At 44.0% G+C, this 22,873-nt stretch overlaps 4 protein-coding genes across 4 annotated transcripts; 1 reads left to right on the plus strand and 3 right to left on the minus strand.

Moving 5' to 3' along the window:
• Window positions 1-729: 729 nt before the first annotated feature.
• LOC103982773 (1-aminocyclopropane-1-carboxylate synthase) lies at window positions 730-2,822 on the minus strand. Its single transcript, XM_009399786.3, has 4 exons — window positions 2,599-2,822; window positions 2,381-2,512; window positions 2,083-2,243; window positions 730-1,825 (listed from the first exon to the last, which is right to left on the minus strand). Exons 1-4 carry the CDS (start codon window positions 2,758-2,760, stop codon window positions 835-837), a joined length of 1,446 nt encoding a protein of 481 aa, XP_009398061.2. The 5' UTR covers window positions 2,761-2,822; the 3' UTR covers window positions 730-834.
• A 2,397-nt stretch (window positions 2,823-5,219) lies between these two features.
• Window positions 5,220-12,598, minus strand: LOC103982772 (G-patch domain-containing protein 1). The gene is made up of 11 exons (XM_009399785.3): window positions 12,403-12,598; window positions 11,849-11,933; window positions 11,664-11,743; window positions 11,541-11,565; window positions 11,369-11,459; window positions 11,218-11,284; window positions 9,928-10,018; window positions 8,720-8,904; window positions 6,702-6,929; window positions 6,516-6,632; window positions 5,220-5,544 (listed from the first exon to the last, which is right to left on the minus strand). The coding sequence occupies exons 1-11, from the start codon at window positions 12,478-12,480 to the stop codon at window positions 5,488-5,490; spliced, it is 1,104 nt and encodes a 367-aa protein (XP_009398060.2). The 5' UTR covers window positions 12,481-12,598; the 3' UTR covers window positions 5,220-5,487.
• A 520-nt stretch (window positions 12,599-13,118) lies between these two features.
• LOC135667506 (BTB/POZ domain-containing protein At1g63850-like) lies at window positions 13,119-15,539 on the plus strand. Its single transcript, XM_065178416.1, has 2 exons — window positions 13,119-14,299; window positions 14,380-15,539. Exons 1-2 carry the CDS (start codon window positions 13,664-13,666, stop codon window positions 15,346-15,348), a joined length of 1,605 nt encoding a protein of 534 aa, XP_065034488.1. The 5' UTR covers window positions 13,119-13,663; the 3' UTR covers window positions 15,349-15,539.
• Window positions 15,540-15,624: 85 nt separating this feature from the next.
• Window positions 15,625-17,670, minus strand: LOC103982770 (scarecrow-like protein 8). Its single transcript, XM_009399784.3, has one exon. The coding sequence runs from the start codon at window positions 17,459-17,461 to the stop codon at window positions 15,734-15,736; it is 1,728 nt and encodes a 575-aa protein (XP_009398059.2). The 5' UTR covers window positions 17,462-17,670; the 3' UTR covers window positions 15,625-15,733.
• Window positions 17,671-22,873: the final 5,203 nt, after the last annotated feature.

Genomic DNA, 22,873 nt, shown 5'->3' on the forward strand with positions numbered 1-22,873 from the left:
GTTTCTTTTTTACCTTTATATATTAAACTTTTTTTATATATTAAAAATTGGAAGGATTTTGTCAAACTTATATTCAAAAAGATTTATATATATTAAGCATTTCTTGGAAGACAATACAATCCATGTTCGACAAGCGATTTACTCGAAGACAATTCAATCCAATCCACGAAGAATAGGTTAGGTTTAATATTTAACAAACTGAATTATATCATATATAATTTTATGCTGACTGTTGACGGCACGTGCCGAACGCAGAGGTTGTGTGTCTTTGTCACCCAGGAATTGAAATCTCACGTCAACCACTTTTCCATGCAAAGCACTCCTCGTAATATTATTATTACATGAACCCTCACCCCGTGCTTTCTCCATTTCAAAACAGCGACTGTCCGCTTCCCACCGAAGTCACCCGATAGCGTTGAATCCTTTTGGAGGCTCTCGCATTCAAGAAAGAACACAGGTTTCGAATGGAAGCAGTTTCTTTGCCTCTCCATGTTCCTTATAATTTGAGTTGAGATCTTATACGGTAACATTATAAGAAACTTGATAACAGTTAAAGATCTCCTACGATAACAACATCAACAATGGTCGAAATCTCTCCAACGAGATATCGTAAATCTGTTGAGGACTCTGTTGAGAAAAATTCTCTCTTCTAACATGTATAAATAGAGAGAATTATATTATTTTAACTTAATAAATGCATTCTACTCCTTTGCATTTTATTTCTATCAAAACTAAACATAACTTAACCTCATGACATCCGGAGAACTTGAGAATGTCGAGGCCAATGCGCAGAGAAAGAAGAAGATGATCAGCACTTGTGTTTCGGTCAACAGGTCAGGTGGCGGCCTGAACGAGCGGAGAGCGAGGAGACATCAGACGCGGTGTCAGGACGGTCATCTCCTCGAACCTTCGTGGCAAGCTCAGGCGAAGCGATGTGTTCCACCTCTTCTTGGTCTTGGCGGTAGTAGCTGCGTCGTTCGCCCGGCGCACGAACGTCCTGATCCGCCGTAGGGCCGTCTCCATGGTCTCCTCGTCCATGTTGGCAAAGCACGCCCTGAACCACCCCGGCTCCGTGCAGTGGAACGAGGACCCCGGAGAGATGTTGAGCTTCACCTCGTTCACTATCACCCGCCACAGCTCGACCTCGCCCTCCGCCGTGGCGTCTTTCAGCAGAGGCTTCAAGCTCATCCAGCAGAATAGTCCGGCGTTGCTCTGTAAGCAACGAATGCCGACGCCTTCGAGGCCGGCAGTAAACGCCCTGTGCCTGTGCATTAATCTCCTCCTGCTCTCCGCCAAGAGGTCGGTGGTGAAGTCGTCGTCTCCCAGCATGGAAGCAAGCAGGCGTTGAGTCTGCGTCGAGACCAGTCCGAAGCTGGACATCCTCCGAGCGCAGCTGACCACCGCGTCGTTGTACGAGTATATGATGCCGACACGGAATCCGGGGACGCCGAGGTCCTTCGACAGGCTGTAGACGATGTGGAATAGGTCTCCGTCGCAGGTCGACGGATCCTCTTGCAATATTTCCGCCACACTGACATATTCCGGCCCGTCGAAGACTGTGCCGGAGAAGATCTCGTCGCAGACTAGGTGGATCCTTTCCTCGTTCGCGAATCTTACTAGGGTTCTTAGCGTCTCCCTGTCCATGGTTGTGCCCAGAGGATTCGACGGGTTGGTTATTAGTATTCCTTTAACCCTGATCTTAGAGTCGCGCGCCTTCCGGTAGGCAGCAGCAAGCTCGGCTTCGGTGATCTTGAAGTTGTCGTGACTGTGGCAGCGAATAGGAAGGAGCTGAACTCCAGTTCTCCACCTGAAGTCTCGATCGAACCTGAGAAGAACCAAATGCCGTTCTTTAGTGTCGGATTGCATGACCACAATTACGTTGAATGGTGTGGTTTTGGTCAATGCTGTTCTTTAGTGTTGCGTTGAATGGTGTGGTTTTGGTCAATGCTCCGGCAGATAAAAGTTTGACTGTCGTTTGGGTCATGCACGACTGATTGGTCGGCTGGAACATTTGTTCGAACGGGGACGTTGACGACGCAATTACTTGAGAGATCAGAATGTTGACTCAACAGGCATACGTACGCTGGGTAGTATGGCGTCGGAATGAGGAAGGCGTCCCCGGGATTGGCCAGACAAAATGCGATCGTTTCTTGAGCTCCGGTGGCTCCACCGCTCATCACTATGCGCTCCGGGTCGAACCTGGCTCGTCCTCCTCTCGCTTTCTCCATGAACTTGGCAATGGCCTGTGCATTTCCATAGATGATCGCGTCATTACCTTTCGGCTATAGCAACGCATATCGATCCAACTGTGCCCTCATCGTTCATGGCACGCATGCGTAAGGGATCGAGGAGCTGCATTATGGCTGCAGACGGTGATTACCTTACGGAAGTCCGGCAGGCCATGGTAGTCCTGGAAGTTAGCGATGGCTTCGAACTCTGAAACGCCCTCCTTGGTGCATATAGAAGCCTGTGGATTCTTCCTGATCCAATCTCGCATCAAGTCCAAGCAGAGCTGAGGAAAGGCAGACCGAAACCCATTAGCAGCAGCAGCAGCAGCAGCAGGAGAAAGTAATGGGCAGAGCCAGAAACAAGCATTACCTGGTTTTCTGCGAGTCCCATTTGGATGACACCATTGGGATTATGAATCGGGTGGAAAGGATCATTATCGTAGGCCTTCCAGCCATCGAAGTACGAGGTGTTCTCACCGTGGCCATCGCCCGTAGCGACCCTGGAGAGGATCTCGTCACCGGGAATCCCCATGAACAACGTAATGGAAAGCCTCGAGAAAGAGAAGAAGGGTGAGCTCGTGCTTTGCTGGCATATCGAAGACGCATGCAATGGGGATGAGAGACTTTAAAGCCGGAATGGGAAGACTAATTCAACGTTCAAAAGATAAAAACAGGTGACTTCAAATTTACTTCCGGTCTGCGAGTATAAGTAAATCAAGCACGTGAGTGAGTTCGGCCGATGAAGCTTCGGTGAAAGCAGGGAGATGGGTGGAAATGTGAGGCTGCCGCAGACAGGCGTCGGCCATGACGCAGAAATGGTGACTGCATAGGTTTCATCTCGGGGGACCATCAAGTCCAGGGTTATTTAAGATGTCGACGACTGATAGCAGATGGAGAGGCAATTCAAATTTTGGCTCTGTAATGTTCACTGGCTTCGGCAAAGGCCGTCTCATCGTCTTCTTCCTCGTTCCCTTGTTTCTGACGTTTCCTCTGCATCTTGTGCTGCTTCTTTGTATGTCTCAGTTAGCTATCGGACTATGAGAGCAATAAATTCAACCGACAAGTTTGAATCAACGAGCAATGGTTCATCGCGTTAAGGGAGCGCGAGGCCTTGCTCATACAATTTGATCCCAATTGAGAATGGCTCGACCTACGGATAGGATCGATCAGCGATTTGGACCGCCCCGCTCTCTTGGCGTTGACTCATTGACAGCAGTCTTATGTTGACGATGCAGATCTAAGGCGTGTTTACAAGAGAAAATGATGCGTCCCCATAGACGGCTGAGGAGGCATGCGAGTTTGGTTTATTGTACGTACGCCAAATGGCTTTACGAATGATGACGTCAATTCCAGTGGTTCCATGGCTAAATTACGAGGAAAAATGAGCTGTAGATAAAGTTAATGTTGTTCATAGCTTGCTTAGATAAGATATCTATTTCGTTCGTATGACAAACTTAAATCGACTTACATATGAGAAGCGATGTTAGAAGCCTATGAATATTAAGTCGACTTACATATATATATATATATATATATATATATATACACTATTACGTAGAGTACCAATATACTATTCCGTAAACAACTGTCGTTTCCATTACTCGAGAGGTACACTAGCGAGATGGGAAGTCAGTAGCGTGGTTGCTGACCAAACTCTGCGGCGACCATGAAAGTTGATACTTTTCTCGAGGGTAAAAATGGAGAAGATGACATTACATCAGTCGTATCAAAATTAGGCACTTCCATGACCACAAGGATAAGGGAATCGCTTTCTCTACCTCGACGTGGTCAACTATCGCAGGGTTTAAAAGTAGAAATGAGTGGTTTAGGGATGAAGTTGAGATCAAACACCTGCAGATATGTCATTCCTCCTGAAGCCACACACACACACGTGTGGGTTGAACGAATAAGGAAGTCACGGCTAAAGAAGCTGAACAGTGCGTGTTTTCAGAGGCGTGCTTTGTCAGCTATGTGGAAGAAACAAGTTTCACATTTGTGGAACTCTGAACTGTGGGTTGAAAGAGGAGGATTGTCTTGGCTAATAAGCATGTCTGCAACAATGCTTGATTCAACAGGGCTACTCGTGGTGGTGATGCCTGAACTGGACCACTTGGAATAGTTCCTTCCTTCATATCCAGTACTGGGAATTTAGATAAAAGTTCGCGTTTCTTTTCAAACGTTGGGAAGAGTTTGTCATTCAATCCAAGTCTTCCTACGTTTTTCCATATTCCCACTTTGAACAGATGATAAATAGTTGCACGTACATATACATCCTTCAAGTATATAAATTTTGTTTCTGTATTGAGTTAGTATCAAATTATCATATATGATGTAATAGAAGCATAAAAATAAGATTTTTATTATCAAGAAATAAATACAAATATATATGCAATTTTAGCATATATATATGTACTCCTTTGACCTTTTTTTCATGTTCTGAAAGTAAGGGATGTTACCTACAGCTATCAATCCAAATCAAGAATAACAAAAAATGTTGAATCTAAACAATACTGAACCACACAAAAAGATCAACGAGCTCGTGATATTGAAAATGATGCTAATTCTAGAGAATAGATTCCAAGAGCACCAAGGAGCTAACCAAGTGGACAAAGTTTTTCGACCGAGAAACTTAAGGATGTTATTTATTTTATTTCTTACTGATTTATTTCCATTGTTTACATTTCTACTTCCATCTATTTAAACTGATAAATATATATATATATATATATATATATATCCTATTTTTTATTTCTCTCTAAATAACATAATAACATTAGAACTCTAAATCAACACTAATACCCCCTTTATGAACATCAAAAAGGGAGAAGACAACCAATTGACGAAACCAATAGAGTATTTTCAGACACTTAAATTTCCTAAAGTCAATCATGTATATGCAAATATTAAAAGTTGATGCTACTCACCAGAAACATGTATAACAAAAGCTTCTATTCATCTATGAATTTAGCACTATGTTAAACGAATAGCACGCAGCAAAATGTCATCCACTATCTTACTACTCAAACCTCAAGACTTGTATCAAGAACAGGTGATTTTGTGCTTTGACAAGGTAAATCAATGAACACTCCGGGTAAATAACCATATTATGTCTAAAACATCTAAATGAATCGCAAAATTTTTCTCCTCAGAGACTTTAAATTGTAAAAAAACAAATACCGGAAAAAAGGCGTATAATTCTTTGCATGCTCTCCAAATGAATTCAAATAACCATCATTTTGATTAATTACCAATATTTATGTCATGCGGACAGAGAGACTGTGTTTCCCTCCACAATGAACGTCTTGCTGCCTTCTAACTGCATCCAAAGGAAAATAACATTGATAGTGTCCCAAAATGTGCAATGAATTCCTTCAGGGAAAAACATGGTTTATAATAAATACAAATTTCATGAACTTTCAGTCCCTCATGCAAAATTTAGATTGAAAAGCACAATAAGACAACGGGATGTACAAAATCGAAGAACAAATATGTCCCCAATCATCATGGGCGTGTATATCCGTTCAGGCAATCTACAAGCTGAGCAAAAAAACCCATTATTCTAAAGCTTGGGCTCGCCAGTCATTTGGACTCATAATAGTGGTTAGACCAGCTAACTTAACAGACAAGGTTATTCATGCAGGTGCAGGACATGCATCCAATGTGCATTTCTCTAGACAATCACTAGTCATTCAGCCAAACTGGCTTGTGGCCAGCAGAAATTAAGTGGAAAAGCAATCTAAAGTGGATCCTAAAGCCATCCCATGTGACACAAAGCATTGTGTTGTGCCACTAAAATGTAAGTTAATCCCATCACAAAAAAAAAACTCAAAAACTCTTATCATACTGTCAGCTTCAAATGGAATATGGAGCAAGTCAATTGACTCAGCATGACAGATGTTGTATTCAACCACAAATACCGAAGAAAAGAATACCGAGGGATGATGCATAAACTAATATGAAACTACCTATTTGAGGACAATATCTCATAATGCAGCATAATAAATCGAATCAGTATTAGCATTTCTATCTTCAATTCATTTTTCTGTCAAATGTAGGCAACTCCTATTTAGTGACACTCTGAACCAATACATGTTATTATAGAGCAAAGCGTATATCTCAGAGTGAGCTTGAGTCCAGAACACTTCATTTTGACTTTGCCACCATCAGACAAGATACCTTGTCCAACAGTATCATCTAACCTACTAGCGAAACCACTAGCAACAATTATGAAAAATACTTCTGCTAGTTTTAAATCATCAAAAACAAAAAGCTTCAGAAAACAAGTACCTTTTTCTTCAAGTATGACAAAGCATCACGCTTTGAGGAAAAGTTGGAAAGGAGAGAAGTAGAATGTGCCTCGATACATGTTTTAAGCTGCTTCAACTTCATTGATTGAGAAGGTGCCTAAAATTGTAAGTCATGTTAGCAACATAAACATGCATAGGATGAAATATAATCTTTTTGGGTTTTAACCTGATGAAGAAGCTCTCTACACAATTTCTTCAGCTTAATCTTGGGCTGCACATTGTGTCCAGATTCTACATCCTCATTTCGCTTCCGTTTTGTTGAACCACTAGAATCATCAGAATGTTCACCATCATTGTCACTGAAAGATGTTTTCTTCCCCTTCCAGTGACAACCAGCAATCTTCTTTGGCTGATTCTTGATGCCAAGCCCCTGTTTTCCTGTTGTCGCTTTCTCCTGCAATATATGGAACAAGGGAGTAAACCCATCACCAGCTATTCATGAGACATCATAACTAGTGAACGATCCCCAGCCGGATCACTAGCAGATAACATGGATAACTCCAAACAGAATGTTTGCCAGATGTAACAAATATGCCTGATGGTATATACACCCAATAAAGACCAGCTACAAATGCAAGGGGATGGTGACACAACCACATCTTATGGGATGTAGTTCATGTTATCAACCCACGTCCGAATCCAGAGCCATGTTTCTTGATGTTTAGACTAGTGGTCGAGAAAAGGGTGTATGCGCCCATGTATGTGGATCCAACTAGATAACCTCCTCAAATGAGGCCCTCAATTTGCATATTACTGCATAAGAATATACAGTCACAGGTGTGGTCTGCACCCTTAAGTTTTCATATTACATAAAATATAAGTCACAAGCATGGTATATGCATAAGCATGAAATGCGCAGCCATATATATAGTTTGTCTCTTCATCACTAATAATGCTTAGCATTGTAATCATTTTTACTACTCTAATACATGGTCAATAATATAACATTAAGCACTTGGAATGTTTAACTTTTACTTTCTTATAATTTATCACTTAAATAGCTTCACAAATAAAATTATAAATGTCATCTCATAACTTCTTTATTTGCCCATGGTTTAGTGGCAGGAAGCACTCATAGAGTGTCATGGTACCAGGTTCTAACTTGTGATCCTGTTCCAACTCACAGAAAATAACCACATGGGGATCACACTTTCTAATAAAAGTTCCGATCACCATTCCCTAGTATCCAAAATGATAGACGACCATTACCAATCAGAGCAAAGAACAAACACCAAGACTCCTCAGGCCTTGGGCGAGCCATGCAAATGCCACGTTTGTGCCCTTGTGCTGCTGCTGGCCCCCACATTCATTACAAGAGGGAAGCAGCAAGATCAAGAGCAAGGCTTTAGATATAATACTTTAATCCCATATGAATACAGGGTAGTTTGGATCCCATCCAATTAAACTTTTAACAATTGATCATAAATATCATATTCCAACCAGCAACTACCATAACAATAAAGGTAAATAAGAGAAGAGGAGGGAAGTAAAGAAGAGATAAAGAAAAAATTGTTTAAAAATCATAATAGTTGTATTGATGTAAATTTACTTTTCAAATTCATAATATCCTAAAAATAACCAAATATTTTGTTTGTATAATATAGACAAGTTATAGATCACTTGCATGCTAACCAGGTGCTTCATACCTGTATATATACACACACTTACACACCATTTCAGCTCTTGCTTCTAGTAACTAACAACCATAGCATGTGTTGAACCCTTCATTGTTTAACCTTAACCACATATTTCTCTAAATATGTTATGTAATTGCATATTATTTTGAAAATCAAAATATGAACTGTGTTTATGCCTACAGTAACTTGAAACCCACCACCAATTTTGAGAAAATAAGTTGAGGTTGAGATATTGAAAACCAGCAAATAATTATTAAAAAAATACAAGATAGCCATATTTATGCATCCTAAGAAAAAATGAATTATTGCATGAACCAGCTGTGATAATAAGTATTAGTCATACATTCTACTCAGCACCAAATCCAACTGAAGACTTTACCATTTTATCTAAGAGCTTAGGGTGCATCCTTTTTTATCTAAGAAACTTAACATGGTTAACGATAACATGGTATTTGAGGCAAAGAATTGAATAACAACATTTGCATCTTGTAGCAAGTATTTGTCCAAGAAATCAAAACACTAAATGGCAAAAGATGCCAGTGCGTACCTGAACAAGTTTGTACAAGTTTTCTTGATCTTCCTCCGCAAACGTGTTACGCTTATTTGAAGCCAAAGATCGAGAATCTTTCTGTAGGCATGATTTAGTAGCATGGGATTTTGTTCCAAGAAAACCTCCTGAAACGAATCCATGATTGTGACCCCACCACTGTGCATCTTCAGCTTTGAGGCTTACTACATGTAAATGCCAGAGAGAATTATATATTTCCAGTGCACAGTAGAAAAGCATATAAAAATAACATAGTTAACTACTAGTAAAAGCAGCAGAGAGGAGAAGAGTCAGATTATAGTTGAATGACCATTAAATTAAAGAAGAAAGATGAAAGTCCTAAATTAGTTGAACGATCAGTGAAGGTTGATTATGAGAATCACTAAACATTTAGTTGAGAAATCTCAGTAATTCATCAAATTGAAGCATGACCTTCCTGAACTAGCCTTGGCCAAATAATTGTTGCACTGTGTGCCAAAAAAGCTCATTAGTTAAAGAATCAATGACACATTAAAATTGTAGTACAACACAGCTGAAAAGGGGAGTCATACCAAATCCAATTGCACAAGCAACAATCATGGCATGTACACTTGATAAACACCAGCAAAAGCTTCCCATGCCAATTTTAGATCAAGAAACCAACTTAAGGCATCATCCATGTGATACTTCCTCCGAACTATAGTTAGTCAAAAACAAGATACACATGTTTTAATAATTTAAATGGAAAACCAACAACCTTCATAAGGAATTTCATCATTTGATGGACATAAAAGGTCTTCCTTACAAGAAACACAGAGAGAAAGTCAGCACTCAAATTAATTGATAGAACGTGAAACAGAAAGTGTCATGGTCTAATGAAAATCCATTATCAAATGATCAATTATATCCTATGCATTAGGGAAAAAAACATATACCTATCAGGTATTGTGCATGGTTTTCATAATCAACACCGAGGCACCTACGTGAACAAAATAGCATGAAAGAGAAACTGCAGCTTATCTATAAAACGATTCCGGGTAATTTTAGATAGCACAAAATACAGCCTAACTAGATCCACAAGTAAAAAATACATACAGAACAATTGAATGGTAAAAATTTTCTAACACAATATCTGAAATTCTTGCAGACACCTACCGCATCAACTTATGAAACAAAAACAATGAAAAGAAAAAGAATCCCACAGAATAATATTTCATTATATGATATACCTTCTTGATGATTGTCCGAATCAACTATTGTAAATGTAGTTTCATCATCTATATCAGCATCAGCCTGACAGTTCTCTTCACCTTTACTTACCTGCAGATGACAAGTCAGCATTAGGAGAACCATTTACCTTTCAAATAAAAGAGATAAACAGAACTCCACTCCACAAAAATAAACTGCATGGATAAACACCATAAAATGTCATAGAGCAATTCTATATGACATCTCAAAACAAAGGGTAACACAAAATTACATCTAGGGTTTTGCATTTCAACCAATCACAAACTGGATCAGCCAAAATGGATCAGAATTAATCAGCTTTGATTGAAAACTCCCTTCCAGATCTTGTGCAAATCAAGATTGGAATGTTTATGTGATTCTGATTATTACAATGTGGAAATGATGCACTTGGCCTATTCTGGCAAAAGTTACGTTTAAAAGAGGACAACATATAGAACTGAAACTAACAAAAGAGAACTAAATTTTCTGAAATTCAATGTGAAATGTACAGAACCACAAAATATCAAACTGTCAAAATTTGAAACGTTCTAGAGATATCAAAATTGTAACTCACCTTCCTTGTTATTACCATTACATGAAGATGAATCATAAAACTGTAATAACTATAATTAACAAGCCATACCCAGATACTACAAGGACAAATAGTACCTTTCTCAACCAATGAGCCTTGTTGAGAGCAAGGTGGTGTGGTCATTGAACTATAAGATCAGATCATGGCATATAGCAGCTAGACAATTTATCTTATGTTCTGTACATTACCAACCTAATTTACAAGATCTAGCCCTCTGTCCTATCATGTGTTGCCTCAACATATATGTCACAGAGGACAAAAATATTGTTGCATCCCTTAAAGTAGTATTTACAAACAATAAGTTTAGAGGGCCTCCAACCAATCAGATAATATGTCATTCGTGTTGAGAAGCAAATTCTGGACTAAGCAAGTCAACTAATCAAGAAACAGTTATGATGATCAATTGCCAAAAAGAACCAATGAATAAGTAAAAGATGTCAACACAACAAAACCAACATCTACCTGCAAAGGCCAACAAATTTAGGTATTCTATAAGAAAAATCTAATTATTAATTAGTACAGATTACAGAAAGACCAAATGTCGAATTGTCGATTAGCATGCAGCCATGTACATCTCCCAGGATGATCACAACTTAGAATCAATAACCATAGTTATTATTTTGTTGTAAAGAATCATAATACTAAACACATCAAAGAATGACTGAATTTAAGACTTCTCATAAGAGGGCCAATCTCTTACAAGAATACCCTGAAGATCCTTTGTGGAGTATGCATTCACAATCTTTCCTCTCTCTCTTTTCTTGTACCTGTTCAGAACTCGAGAATCATAACCATAAATGGAAAACCATTCGTATCCTTTCTAAATATGACACTGAAAGAACATAGTCAACCTTCCTTGAGGCCGAGTGGCCTTCATAACTGGATCATCTTTTGATGTACCATTTCCAGATTCAACGTGAACATCGTCTGTCTCCACTGTTTCTGTAAAACACAAATGCCATAAATCAACAAGCTTGCAACATGCAGAAATAGCAAATTTTCAACAATATAATATCAAGATACCTTTTTCATCAGGAACAGCTACTTGCTGCGATCAAACAACAGAATAAGAAGCAATGAAGATCAGAAACATTCAGCAAGAATAAAAAAAGACTAATAAAATTTTCATCCGAGCATAGGCATTACCACTTTTAATTTTTTCAGGATATTGTCAAATTGCGAGGTGTCAAACACCCAATTATTAGAAGCCTTATCCAAACCAATGCCTGTTTACAAAATAAAAAATATATGCAAAATATTACTTCATCATTTTATCCACACACCAGTAGTAAATTTGATATTGGCTTCCAACTAGGAAATCAGACAATAACCTGCTGTATCCTGCTTGTTTTTTACTCTAATATGTCCCTTAATGCCCTGCTTGTCTTTGCCAAGGCCTTCACCTTCTTCCCAGCCCTAACAGAAGTTAAGAAAAAAGCACAAATTGAACGCATGAGTATATGACAAGTGAAGAGACACTGCATGTGTTTGATTAGAAACATCCAAGACAATGATTCAGCAACAACCAGTAGAAGTGAAGATTCTGAAAAATATAATAAAAATCTTATAATATCAAACAATACTCGGCTCTTTCATACACATTTACATAAACTTTTAATAGTATTATAACTAATAGGCTGAACCTTAATATACCCACAATTTTTTTCTCAATTTGTTTCTTTCGTTAATAATTCCTACTGCCAACATCTTGTGAGATGAGAGATGCATATAAACTGTCAAAATCAACTCTTCTTCATATTATTTAAAGAACAAATCGCCAACACCAAGACATTCAATCAAGATCAAGCGTCGATATCGACATAACCGAGATCATCACCGAAGAAAGGAAACATCCGGACGAACTCAAGGGATAGAGATGCAATACCATTTGCTTCATGAGGCGGAAGGCGGCGGACTGCCGGGTGACTCCAGAGTAGCAGGCGGGAGTTTCCGGCGTCGCCATGTCTTCCAGCCTTCGTCCCGCGCCGCTCCCGCCGCCCGCTGCACCGCCGCCGAGGCCCCAACCACGCTCCTCCCGTGAACTCGGAGTTTGAAGCCGAAGTTGAACCCTAGGAAGAAGTAGGTATGCATTTTCTATTAAGGACGAAGTGTTCTTTCGTATTCTACGAAGCGAACAATTGACCAAAAATCGTCCGTTCATTTCACTTTTTCCTTTTAATCTCGACCGTAGATTTATTCAAGATATAAAATACCAAAAATTTATTTATACGCATCAAACGGACGATTTAGATGAAGAAAGGAGGTGAGATGAACGGTTGTGATTCCCACGATCCAAACCAAACTTTAGGCTGTGTTTGATCGATGTGATTTTAAATCTTGGTTCAGATGCAACCTAAATGACAACTAGATTCAGCCAAATGTGGTCGAGTTCGACCAATTCCGACGAGGTCGAGTTGTATCTCTCCTTGATAAGTATACTGTGAAACTTGATCCCGCAGTCAAACTCTGTTCCTCCATCTTCTTCGGCACGCTGTTATAATCATTGGACAGTGAAAGCTGCGTGCTGCAGTTTCAGAGACACGAGCCCATTGCCCTGTGACTACCTTTAACTCCACTCTCTCCTGACAAAGGCCAAGGTTGCTTCGGAACATGACAATGATTTACCACGCGCTCCCTCTCCTCCCCCGCTTCCGCATGACCCAACTATAATGCAGCTCTGCTCATTGTGCTGCGGCCTGCCGCGCTCTATCTTCCGCTTCTTGCATTCTTTGGTCTCTGCCTGCGTAGCATAATGAGTACAAGGTAAGGTATGGGCGAGTTACTGGATTGATTGATGCACATGAAAATTCTCGTGAACGGAGACGACGACGACGACGACGGTCCCGTTTCTTTCGCTCTCATGGAAAGACGACAACCGCGGCGAGAGGCGAGGATGAGTTAAAGGATACCCCCTCTTGATGGCTGCTTACTCCCGCCAGCCCAAAACCCACACCAAGCAGCAGGAGTAACAACAACGGCAGCAGTTGTGACACCGGATCGAGCACCAAGGCAAGCCCGTGACCGCCACGCACGGCGTCCCCTCCGACGGCTCCTGGTGCTGCGCCATTACGTCCTTCTCAGCCGCCGCCCCGCCGCGCCCACTCTGTGGCCCACAGGACTGGGCCGAGGACGTGGTCGCCGCGGCTATGGACGCCTTCCCCGCCGCTGCCCCGGCCGCGTTCTCCTCCCCCTATGCACTCTGTTCCTCCAGCTACAGCAAGTTCAACTTCGCCCTCGGTGCCGGGCTCCTCAAACCCATGTCTCCCCCGCCGCTGGCCCCGCTTGACAAAAGCCGCTCCAGCCCCACCCTGTTCGACAAGATGACCAACGAGCAGGGCTTCTACCCCCGCTCCCCCGAACACGTCGTTCCCCCTCCGATGCAGCAGTTGGGTCGCGCCGTTGCCGACCCCGAGGCCACCTCCCCCCAGGACCGCCAGCTCCTTCTTCAGGATCGTGTGGCCGAGATCATCGGCAACTGCAGCCCCGGGAACCAGCTGAATGACCCTGAGTCTGGTGATGTCCACCTCACACTCAGCTCCATGGATGGCCTCACCGTTTCCCTCAATGTCCATCGTCACATCCTCGTCGGCCACAGCCGCTTCTTCGCTGCCAAGCTCCGCGACCGCTGGTCCAAGCAGCAGCGCTCCCTACCCTATATCGTCGAGATCTCCGACTGCGATGACGTGGAGATCTACGTGGAGACCCTCTGCCTCATGTACTGTAAGGACCTTCGCCGTCGCCTCATGCGGGAGGACGTCTCCAAGGTCCTTGGCATTCTGAAGGTGCCGCCTTTAGAATTTCTCTCTGCACTTTTTTCTGCTACAACTGCGTCCCCTGTCACCATTTCTGCACTGTTCGGTAGGTTTCGGCTGCGATCGCATTCGATGCGGGGGTTTTATCATGCCTCGAGTACTTAGAAGCCTCCCCCTGGGCGGAGGACGAGGAGGAGAAGGTGGCCTCGCTTCTGTCTCAGCTCCACTTAGAGAGCCTGGGCGCAGTGGAGGTTCTTAAGAGGGTCTCCATCGAAGTGGCCCCGTCCGCCGCCGACGAGGCCAACAGTGGCTGTGACAGCCAGGAGGTCCTCCACCGTCTGCTCCAGGTGGTGCTGGAAGGACAGGACGAGAAGGCGAGACGGGAGATGAAGGGCCTCGTCTCCAAGTTGATCCGCGAGAACAGCACCACCACCAATGGAGGCGGGCCAGGCAACGGCGTAGGTTCGAGCGAAGGACGAGGTGGGGACCTCATCGAGAAGTCTCTCTACACCGCATCCGACAGATGCCTCCGCTCTCTCCGCCACCATTTCGCCCGCGCCGCCGCCTCCGACCTCACGGACGCCGCCCAGATCGCGCGGCAGGCCGACAACATCCACTGGATCCTCGACATCCTCATCGACCGGCAGTCTGCCGACGACTTCCTGCTGACATGGGCCTGCCAGACGGAGCTGTCGGAGTTGCACCCTCGGGTGCCAGCGATCCATCGGTACGAGGTGAGCCGTGTGACAGCCCGGCTGTTCATCGGAGTTGGCAAGGGCCAGATCCTGGTGCCAAAGGAGGCGCGATGCCTGCTGTTGCGGACCTGGATGGAGTCCTTCTACGAGGACTTCGGGTGGATCCGGCAGCGCTGCAACGGCCTCGACCGCCACCTGATCGAGGAAGGCCTCGCCAACACCGTCCTCACGCTGCCGCTGGCGACTCAGCAGGAGGTCCTGCTTGGCTGGTTCCACCGGTTCTTGAACACCGGCGACGACTGCCCCAACATCCAGAAGGGGTTCGAGATGTGGTGGCGGAGGGCCTTCTGGCGGAGGAACGGGAAGCTCCAGACCACAGGGTGATGGCAGTTTCACCTGTTCACGTTAAGCGCTTACGTTCGAATGGCCTCGTGATGACCAGACAGATATTTGTCACATGGATTTGTCGTGCCAAATTAGATTTCCACTCGTAGACCAAAGAGTAATCCAGCGGCAGTGTTCGCATCTCCGCGTTATTTCATGTTTCGCATCGATAACAACAAAGATACAAGTTCTTAATAAACCAAATCATTCTTAGGCCATTTTTAAGCACTAATATAACCATACTTTTACAGCATAAGAGTCATCAACGCTGTCAAATGAGTGAATGGGGATCATAATTATCACCAAAATAACAGGAGAAATATCGTTGGTAATATCTCCGTAACGATCATAATAATTTATATCATTAGTGTTTGATAGATTCCGCTTAACGCCATGCGGATGCGACGGTGAGCACTCGGCCCATCCAACCCAACCCGAGGGCGAGTCCGCCGGCCTCCTCCTTGACGGTGAAACCCGGGTCGGAGCAGGTGGACGCGACGCAGGCTTTCACGAGTTCGACGACGGCCGGCCCCAGCGGGACTGGCTGGAACCCGGCCATGCTCATCCGCTCTCGCCACTTACCGAACACCTCGCACCGCTCCACCCGCTCCGCCCCCTCCCTCGCCACCGCGTTCACCGCCCGCCGCGCCAGACCGGCCTCCGCCCACCCCCGATCCGGGCTCCCCCGCGCCGCCGCCTCCAACGACTCCAGCAGCGCCCCGTAGTGCCCGCACGCCTCCGCGAGCCGGGCAGGGAACGCCGCCGTGTTGGTGTTGATTTCCTGCTCTGCGAGCGCCACCAGGCGAGGCCGGAGGGCGCGCACGCGCCGGAGGAGCTCGTCGCGGGGGTTGTCCAGGGAGACGCTCTCGTCGGGCACCCGCGAGAGGACGAACGGGAGGTTGACGATCAGGGCCTCCTCCCCGGGCTCGCACCCGAGCGACGCTGCGTCCAGCTCTGCTGCCCGGAGGGAGACGACTCTGAACCGGAGCCTTACGCCTGCCCGCTCCGCAAGATTTTTTATCCGGTCCCCGACCGCCCTCGTATCGCCAATGTTAATGTTGGTGAACGGGGAGGACGGGTCAGCGACGGCGGTAATCCTGACGGCAGGAGGGCAGCGGCGCTTGGCGAGGGCGAGGAGGAGAGCGTCGTATTGCCCGCCCTGCCCGACTTCAAAGTCGACGATGTGAATCTTGGACTCCTCCTTCGTGGCCTCCAAGATCGCGGAACTGGCGGCAACGAATCCGAGCTTGAAGCAGGGCGACAGATCGTAGAGCATCTGGGTGGCCATGAAGTGCTCCGGGCTGCGAAGGTCCGTGATCGGGTGGGAGCTTCCCACCTGCGGATGATTGAGGCGAGAGAGAAGCGCCGCAATCATCACCGCCATGAGGCGATGCTCGGGGTCACCGCGAGGGTCAGCCGCACGCTTGAGCACAGCGAGATTCGCCCTCACAGCCTCCAGATTCCCTTCGCCGAGTGCGGTAGCGGTGTCAAGAAGCATCTGTCTCGACGGAGGAGGGGAGGGCAAGGAGGAGGGAGGGGAGCAGGAGGCGAAAGAGACCGTGGAGGAAGACGAGTCGGTCGGCGACGGCGAGAGGCGGCTTACCGCCGTCGGGAGCAGCGGCGGCGGCGGCGAGATGAGCCGCTGGATCGCCTCGCCCCACTCGGCGTGGGTGACGGCGGAGCCCGAAGGCGCGCTGGCCTCGGCCTCCTCCTCGTCGTCCAGCAGGAGCCGCCGCTCCAGCTCCCGGAGCTGGTCCCGCATCGAGCCGGAAGACCTACTCTCTGGAGCCGGCAAGTTCACCGTCGCGGTCGCCGACACGGGGGGCGGCAACCCGGTTCTCGCCGTGAACCCAGGCTCGGAACAATCGACGGACGACAGGGATGAGCCCATGCGTTCGGGCGCGGCAGCGGCGGACGAGTTGCAGCTAAGGCCACCGACAACGGGGTCGAACATGGAGACGGAAGGCACGGCCTGAGTTCTTTGCCTCACCGACCGCAGCAAAATCGCGTGCTGCATCTGCTGCCTCTCCATGTCCAAGAGCGTGCGCTTCAAGAGGTTTCCTTCTCCGTTGCCCCCCAAGCCGAGCTCACGCCCGGGGAACCCAGACGCCATGAAGAGGAAGAAAGAACTAGGGACGAAGGAAGAATCGGAAAGGGAAGAAACCTAACAGGGAGCGCGACGACACCTCCTCATGTCGACGAGCGATCACTGTCTTTTCTTCTCCTCTGTTCTCTGTCAGATCAATGGATCTCGAAGAAGTGGAATTCCAGGAGTCAGGCGGCCAACCCCTTCGCCTTAATAGAAAGACCGTCAAAGAATATTTGTTTCTTTGCTTTTTGCGACGATCACCCCAATAAAAATCGTAAGCTGTTCACACCGTTGAGCTGTGAGAACAGTGGAATATTATTGGCTGGGTCCCACAAGGCCCAACTTTGCTCCTCCAATCATAAGTAGGTAAACGATGAGACGCATGAAAATTTATCGCTTCCGTATGTGGGATTCGTTTATTTTCTAAGATTACATGTCAATTAACCGACCCGCCAAATGGTTGGTAGGATCGATGGGCCCAATTTAAAGTCTCTGTCGGCCCCGCTCCAGCTACCAACACCTAGGTGGGTGGGTCGCGAGCTGGTAGCGAAAGTGACGCTGAGTGATACGAGCTGCGGGGTTGCGTGAACGAACTGCGGGTGGAAGAATCGAACATTCTCGTGACACGTGTGGACGAACCCACAGCGAGAACCACGCGTCGTGCCGCTTCCTCGATCGATCATACGAGCATTTCCTACCCCTTCGTCGGCACCCGCTCGGATACGGATGATCGACTGGCCGCTGCGGCGGCCCCAGCGGCGAGGCCCGTGGGATCCACTAGGTATACGAACAGGATGGGTATGGCGCGAACGAGCTGGGACGAGTACGGAAATCGACCGTTACCTCGCGCCGTGGGACGCTCGGATATGATTGGCGTGCATCACTAATCGGCCACGTGATTTATATCGCCCGTGCTAACGTTGACCGGAACTAAAGCGTTTGACGAAATTGCAGATCGGATCAAATCTTTGCGTCCAAAAACCTTCCAGACGGAAACCACATGCATTGAATCGGGTAACTCAAATTCGATTCGTCGGTTCATCGAAGAGATTTAGAGAGAAGAAAGGCAATTAATAGTAAGAGTTGATGGTTAGTCAAACGGGGAGCAGATTCAAAATCCAACAAAGGACCAGTGAGGTCAAAGTCAAACACTTTTATTCCGTGCCTTTTGGATTCAGACGTATCGGATTCCATTCGAGGCGTCAATTTATCGTAGTGCTTTTCCATTTTGGCAATACGCTGCATTAAAAGAAGGAAGCCGAACAACGTTGTTGGAAAAGGAGGACAAACAAATCATTTCGTTTTCCCAATTCTTAGGGTTCATCGACCGATCTTCCAAAAGGGATTCTCTATATTAGGGTTTTGAATCGGTTCGATCTCTTCAAGTGTTATACAATTTTCTTGTTATTTCTAATAGCTAATGTGATATGTTCGATAGACACTAATCGAACTTAAAATCACTACAATAGGGGTTGAAGAGGACACAAAGACTCCAATATTTTGCCAGAGCACAATTCAATTCACACAACAAGGCAATAGGGGGACCGGTCACAAGGATTCAGCACCTCAACCCATCTGACATGTGCATTGTTCATGTTCTCTCTGATCAGTCTCTCCACCACTGAGTTGATGCAGCCACTGCTTGCTCGGATTGGAGAACAATGATTGACTGCAAGATAGTGCTTGACAGAATGAAGTCTATGGCTATCCTATCTGAGGAAAACTTATCCTCCTATAATTGGGGACAACATGATTCAGTAACCCATTCCTCCAACAAACAGGGATGGCAGATATCCTGGTTTTTATGGATAATCTCACTCATTGGGTTTATTTTGAGTTGATTTAGAATATTTGTTAATGGAGTTTTGAAGGGACAAGTTTGATTAATTAAGTTTCAATAAACTTTAATTTAGATTAAGGTATATTTTGGATGGATTAACTTAAGTTAATGATAGTAAACTCATTAAATTATTATAAATCTTATGATAAGTTTGTTTGATTCTGATTCATTGAGTTAAGGTGTTTAAGTTCATCAAACTCTTATAAGCCAATACAAATATATACCTACTGATAGGCGTTAATAGGTATCACAAAAATCACTCGATGTTTTTCATCAAATATATGTAATAATTGGTTTCGAAACAACAATTGCATGATTAAATGGTGCTTCATTTCTGCTCTTCTCGATCAATGAGAGTTGCAAGTCCAACAACCTCCATCACCATTAAGAACATTTTGATCTAAGTTGGTGCAGATGAGGGCCGTCTGACATGGATCAATGGGCCGCCATGTCATGTCCGTACACAGCACCTTTGAGTTGGATTGAATTCCAACTCACCACCGATAGCTAATCGTTGTTTGTTAAACAACGATGTTAAATATGCTTAGAAAAGGGAAATGAAGCTTCTTAATTGAGTGTGTCATATCTATGAGTCGAGGAAGATCTTATACAATTGTCCGATCTTAGTTGGATATGGATATGAATCCCATGAATGCATACTTCTATGTTTGGAATTCATTTGGATTTTGAAGAGATGTGTGAAGAGTTTGTCAAAAGGACGTGACAGGAAAAGTTGCATAGAGGAACTCGACGTGGTCCCATGCAAAGCTTAATTAGCCGCATTTGTAGCCGTCTGCACGCCTTTGTCCTCGCGCATCACCCGCTTTGCAGAAGGGAGCAGATCATTCTTTATATCCTCATCATATGAATGCTGAGAGAGACAAGTCACAGGTTCCACTTGCGTCCCCCGGTACTCGTTTTTGATACCAGTTGATCATGTGGAAGTATGACCCACATACATGCAGTGAGTAGAATTGGAGAGAGAGAGAGAGAGAGAGAGAGAGAGAGAGAGAGAGAGAGAGAGTTCTCAGCGACTAGGGGAGATTGGATGAGATAAAGCCAGATGCCAAAGAATATATACCCTCCTCTCCAGGGTTTGGCAGCAGGACCACCTTGGAGACGAGGACAAGCACATCATGCACACTATATGCTTTGTTGCAGTGACAGGAGTTTGCATGCAGTTAATTGAGAACACAGCTTTCTCGTCTGTGATCAGAATGGCAAATGAGAAGGGTGCAGAACATCCGGACGAAGCAAGAGGCTGTGTCTTGGCCAACATGAACTCTACCATTATAGATTGTGTGTTGCATAGGTAACAGAAATCTTCTTCGTTAAGGTCTCTGATAGGTTATTGTTTCAACCATGGATAGATGCAACTGAGGGCAAGAAGATTACCTTCTGCAACTTGTTCCTTTGACTGCCTGCCTGCCCATTTAATGGCTTCTTGCTTCCTCCTCGCAGTTCTTGGATGGAAACTTGGGTGCAACCTCTCTAGTTATCCAGACATCAACTGATGTATTTACCAAAGAAGAATGAGATTAGGGAGTGAAGTCTTGTTGGTTCTCGATAAGTCAAATAGGGGATGAAAAATCTAATGGATTGTTTGCATGGTGCAGTCAGTCATCAAAATATAGAAACTGGATTACTTGGTGTTCCATTTTCAATGCATTAATGGCCTTTGAATTCAAATCATAAGAACATAAGCTAGAAAATTCCAAGTGCACAATTAGCAACAAATCAAGAAATTATATGATTCTTATAAGGTAAAAATGCTGATGACTCAACCACAGATATCAGACTCCACACCATCATTCTTGGCCATGGAAGGGGGAATGATATCCGATTGAATCAATGTAAGCTTACATAGTCCATGAAAGAACATCATCCATCATAATGAGAAAAGATGCACAGATTGTGCAAGATGAAGATCAAAGCCAGAATGATGTTCTACCATCCAAAACAAGGAAAACTCAGTTTGGGGCTTTTGATTGATGCTTTACCCAATATCTAAGTTGATGACTTGCAAACTGTTAATGAACCTAGAAACTTTGAGATACAATATGCCCCACTCTGGATGCATTGATGACTGCATGAACTCCAACTGCTACTGTTATTAAGAACTGTGTTTGCAGCATACCTTGTGTAAAGAGCAAAGATAATTCAAGTTGACGTACAGTCTATTTGGAATGCGGTATGGCTTTCAGGACCTTGAATTGTGATGTATATATCCATGACTCAAAGGAAAATTTGCCGTAATTCGTAATTAGGTTCTAATGATTTATGGAGCATAGCCAATAATCTTCCGATGGAACTTTCAGAAGGACTATGTTTCATAAAATTAAAAGAATGAAATCATTCACAATGTCATGGAGTTGAAATCTTTATAGGAAAGCACTTTGCACTGGTATGTATGCTAAGCAAACCTTGTGCTTCATTCATAAGATGCTAATAATGTATTTGTGGTTCATCCCTACATTTAGAGTTCCTTAAATGACTGGGGACTATGCTGGATACACATTAATTGACACTTGTGGTGCCTAATTACAAGTGTTCAATTAAGCTCTAATATTATCAGACAGAAGTACTATCAACAGAAATATGTTTATTACACTGTAAGATCATCCTCTTTTTCTTTCTTCACAAAAGGATCTGAGATGCAAATAATAATACTCTGAACCAGTATTAGAAGAAATTGAATATATGACTAAAGGAAGGCTAGTCAAAGCTAGGAGAATAACAGGCTTTATTGCAGCATAACTTTTGATGTTTGTAGGAATGACCCAAAGTTTCTAAACCAATAGAAGAAGTTAAAAGGTACCAATAAAGTGAAGACTAGCCAAGGATGAAGAATAAATCAGCTTTGATGCAGGAATGACACAAAAGTTTCTGATCCAACTGATAAATCAATTGTAGCACTGGCTTGTGCATATAAACTCTTGAAACTGATTTGTTTTAGGGTTCTTGTGCACTTGACACCTTCATATTTAACTCAAAAGAAAAAGAAAAAAAAAAAACAACAACTACTACTTATTAGGGAGAGAAAAAAACCTAAAAGTTTAATGCAAAAAATTAGCACAATAAAATCATATTCAGGTACCAAAGTACAGACCTCAATTCTCAGAGTTGGCTTCTCAAGTGACAAATTCACATGAATGAAAGTACAAGTTATTCTTCTACTCATTTTGTAAGTTATTTTTCCTGAGTACATAGTACATACATGAGGCAACCAATTCAACCATCAAGATTCCACACACAACTTTATATGGCAGCACAGCCAGTGTCAGCCAAAGCCGCATAGAAAAGCTTACACCCTCATTTATAATTCAGTAGAACAAATAATTTTTGTTTATGATGCCATAAAACAAGCCTGTTTTGAGGTTAATTAACAATTCTCGTGTGAAGTGCTTGCATATGTTTGTGTGATGATACATATTATCTTGTCAAAGGATGCACAACAGGCAAAGAAGAAATCAAAGTGGTTTAAAGATGTAGAAATGGTAGGAGGAGATAGATTTAACCTTTACACCTCCATTTCCATGCATTCGACTGCTCGAGACACATCAGAAGATAATATGAAACCCTGAAATAGCTTGACA

The sequence above is a fragment of the Musa acuminata genome, chromosome BXJ1-4, assembly GCF_036884655.1.
Source record: "Musa acuminata AAA Group cultivar baxijiao chromosome BXJ1-4, Cavendish_Baxijiao_AAA, whole genome shotgun sequence".
In the NCBI taxonomy this organism is placed as follows: domain Eukaryota; kingdom Viridiplantae; phylum Streptophyta; class Magnoliopsida; order Zingiberales; family Musaceae; genus Musa; species Musa acuminata.

Coding starts and splice junctions, on each gene's coding strand:
- LOC103982773 (XM_009399786.3), bottom strand. CDS start 2,760: ATGGGGATTCCCGGTGACGAGATCCTCTCCAGGGTCGCTACGGGCGAT. Junction 2,513..2,598: donor TGGGACTCGCAGAAAACCAG/GTAATGCTTGTT, acceptor GCCTTTCCTCAG/CTCTGCTTGGACTTGATGCG. Junction 2,244..2,380: donor GCCTGCCGGACTTCCGTAAG/GTAATCACCGTC, acceptor GGAAATGCACAG/GCCATTGCCAAGTTCATGGA.
- LOC103982772 (XM_009399785.3), bottom strand. CDS start 12,480: ATGGCGACGCCGGAAACTCCCGCCTGCTACTCTGGAGTCACCCGGCAG. Junction 11,285..11,368: donor GCCACTCGGCCTCAAGGAAG/GTTGACTATGTT, acceptor AGTTCTGAACAG/GTACAAGAAAAGAGAGAGAG. Junction 5,545..6,515: donor TGTCATACTTGAAGAAAAAG/GTACTTGTTTTC, acceptor CTTTGGATGCAG/TTAGAAGGCAGCAAGACGTT.
- LOC103982770 (XM_009399784.3), bottom strand. CDS start 17,461: ATGGCGTCTGGGTTCCCCGGGCGTGAGCTCGGCTTGGGGGGCAACGGA.
- LOC135667506 (XM_065178416.1), top strand. CDS start 13,664: ATGGACGCCTTCCCCGCCGCTGCCCCGGCCGCGTTCTCCTCCCCCTAT. Junction 14,300..14,379: donor AGGTCCTTGGCATTCTGAAG/GTGCCGCCTTTA, acceptor ACTGTTCGGTAG/GTTTCGGCTGCGATCGCATT.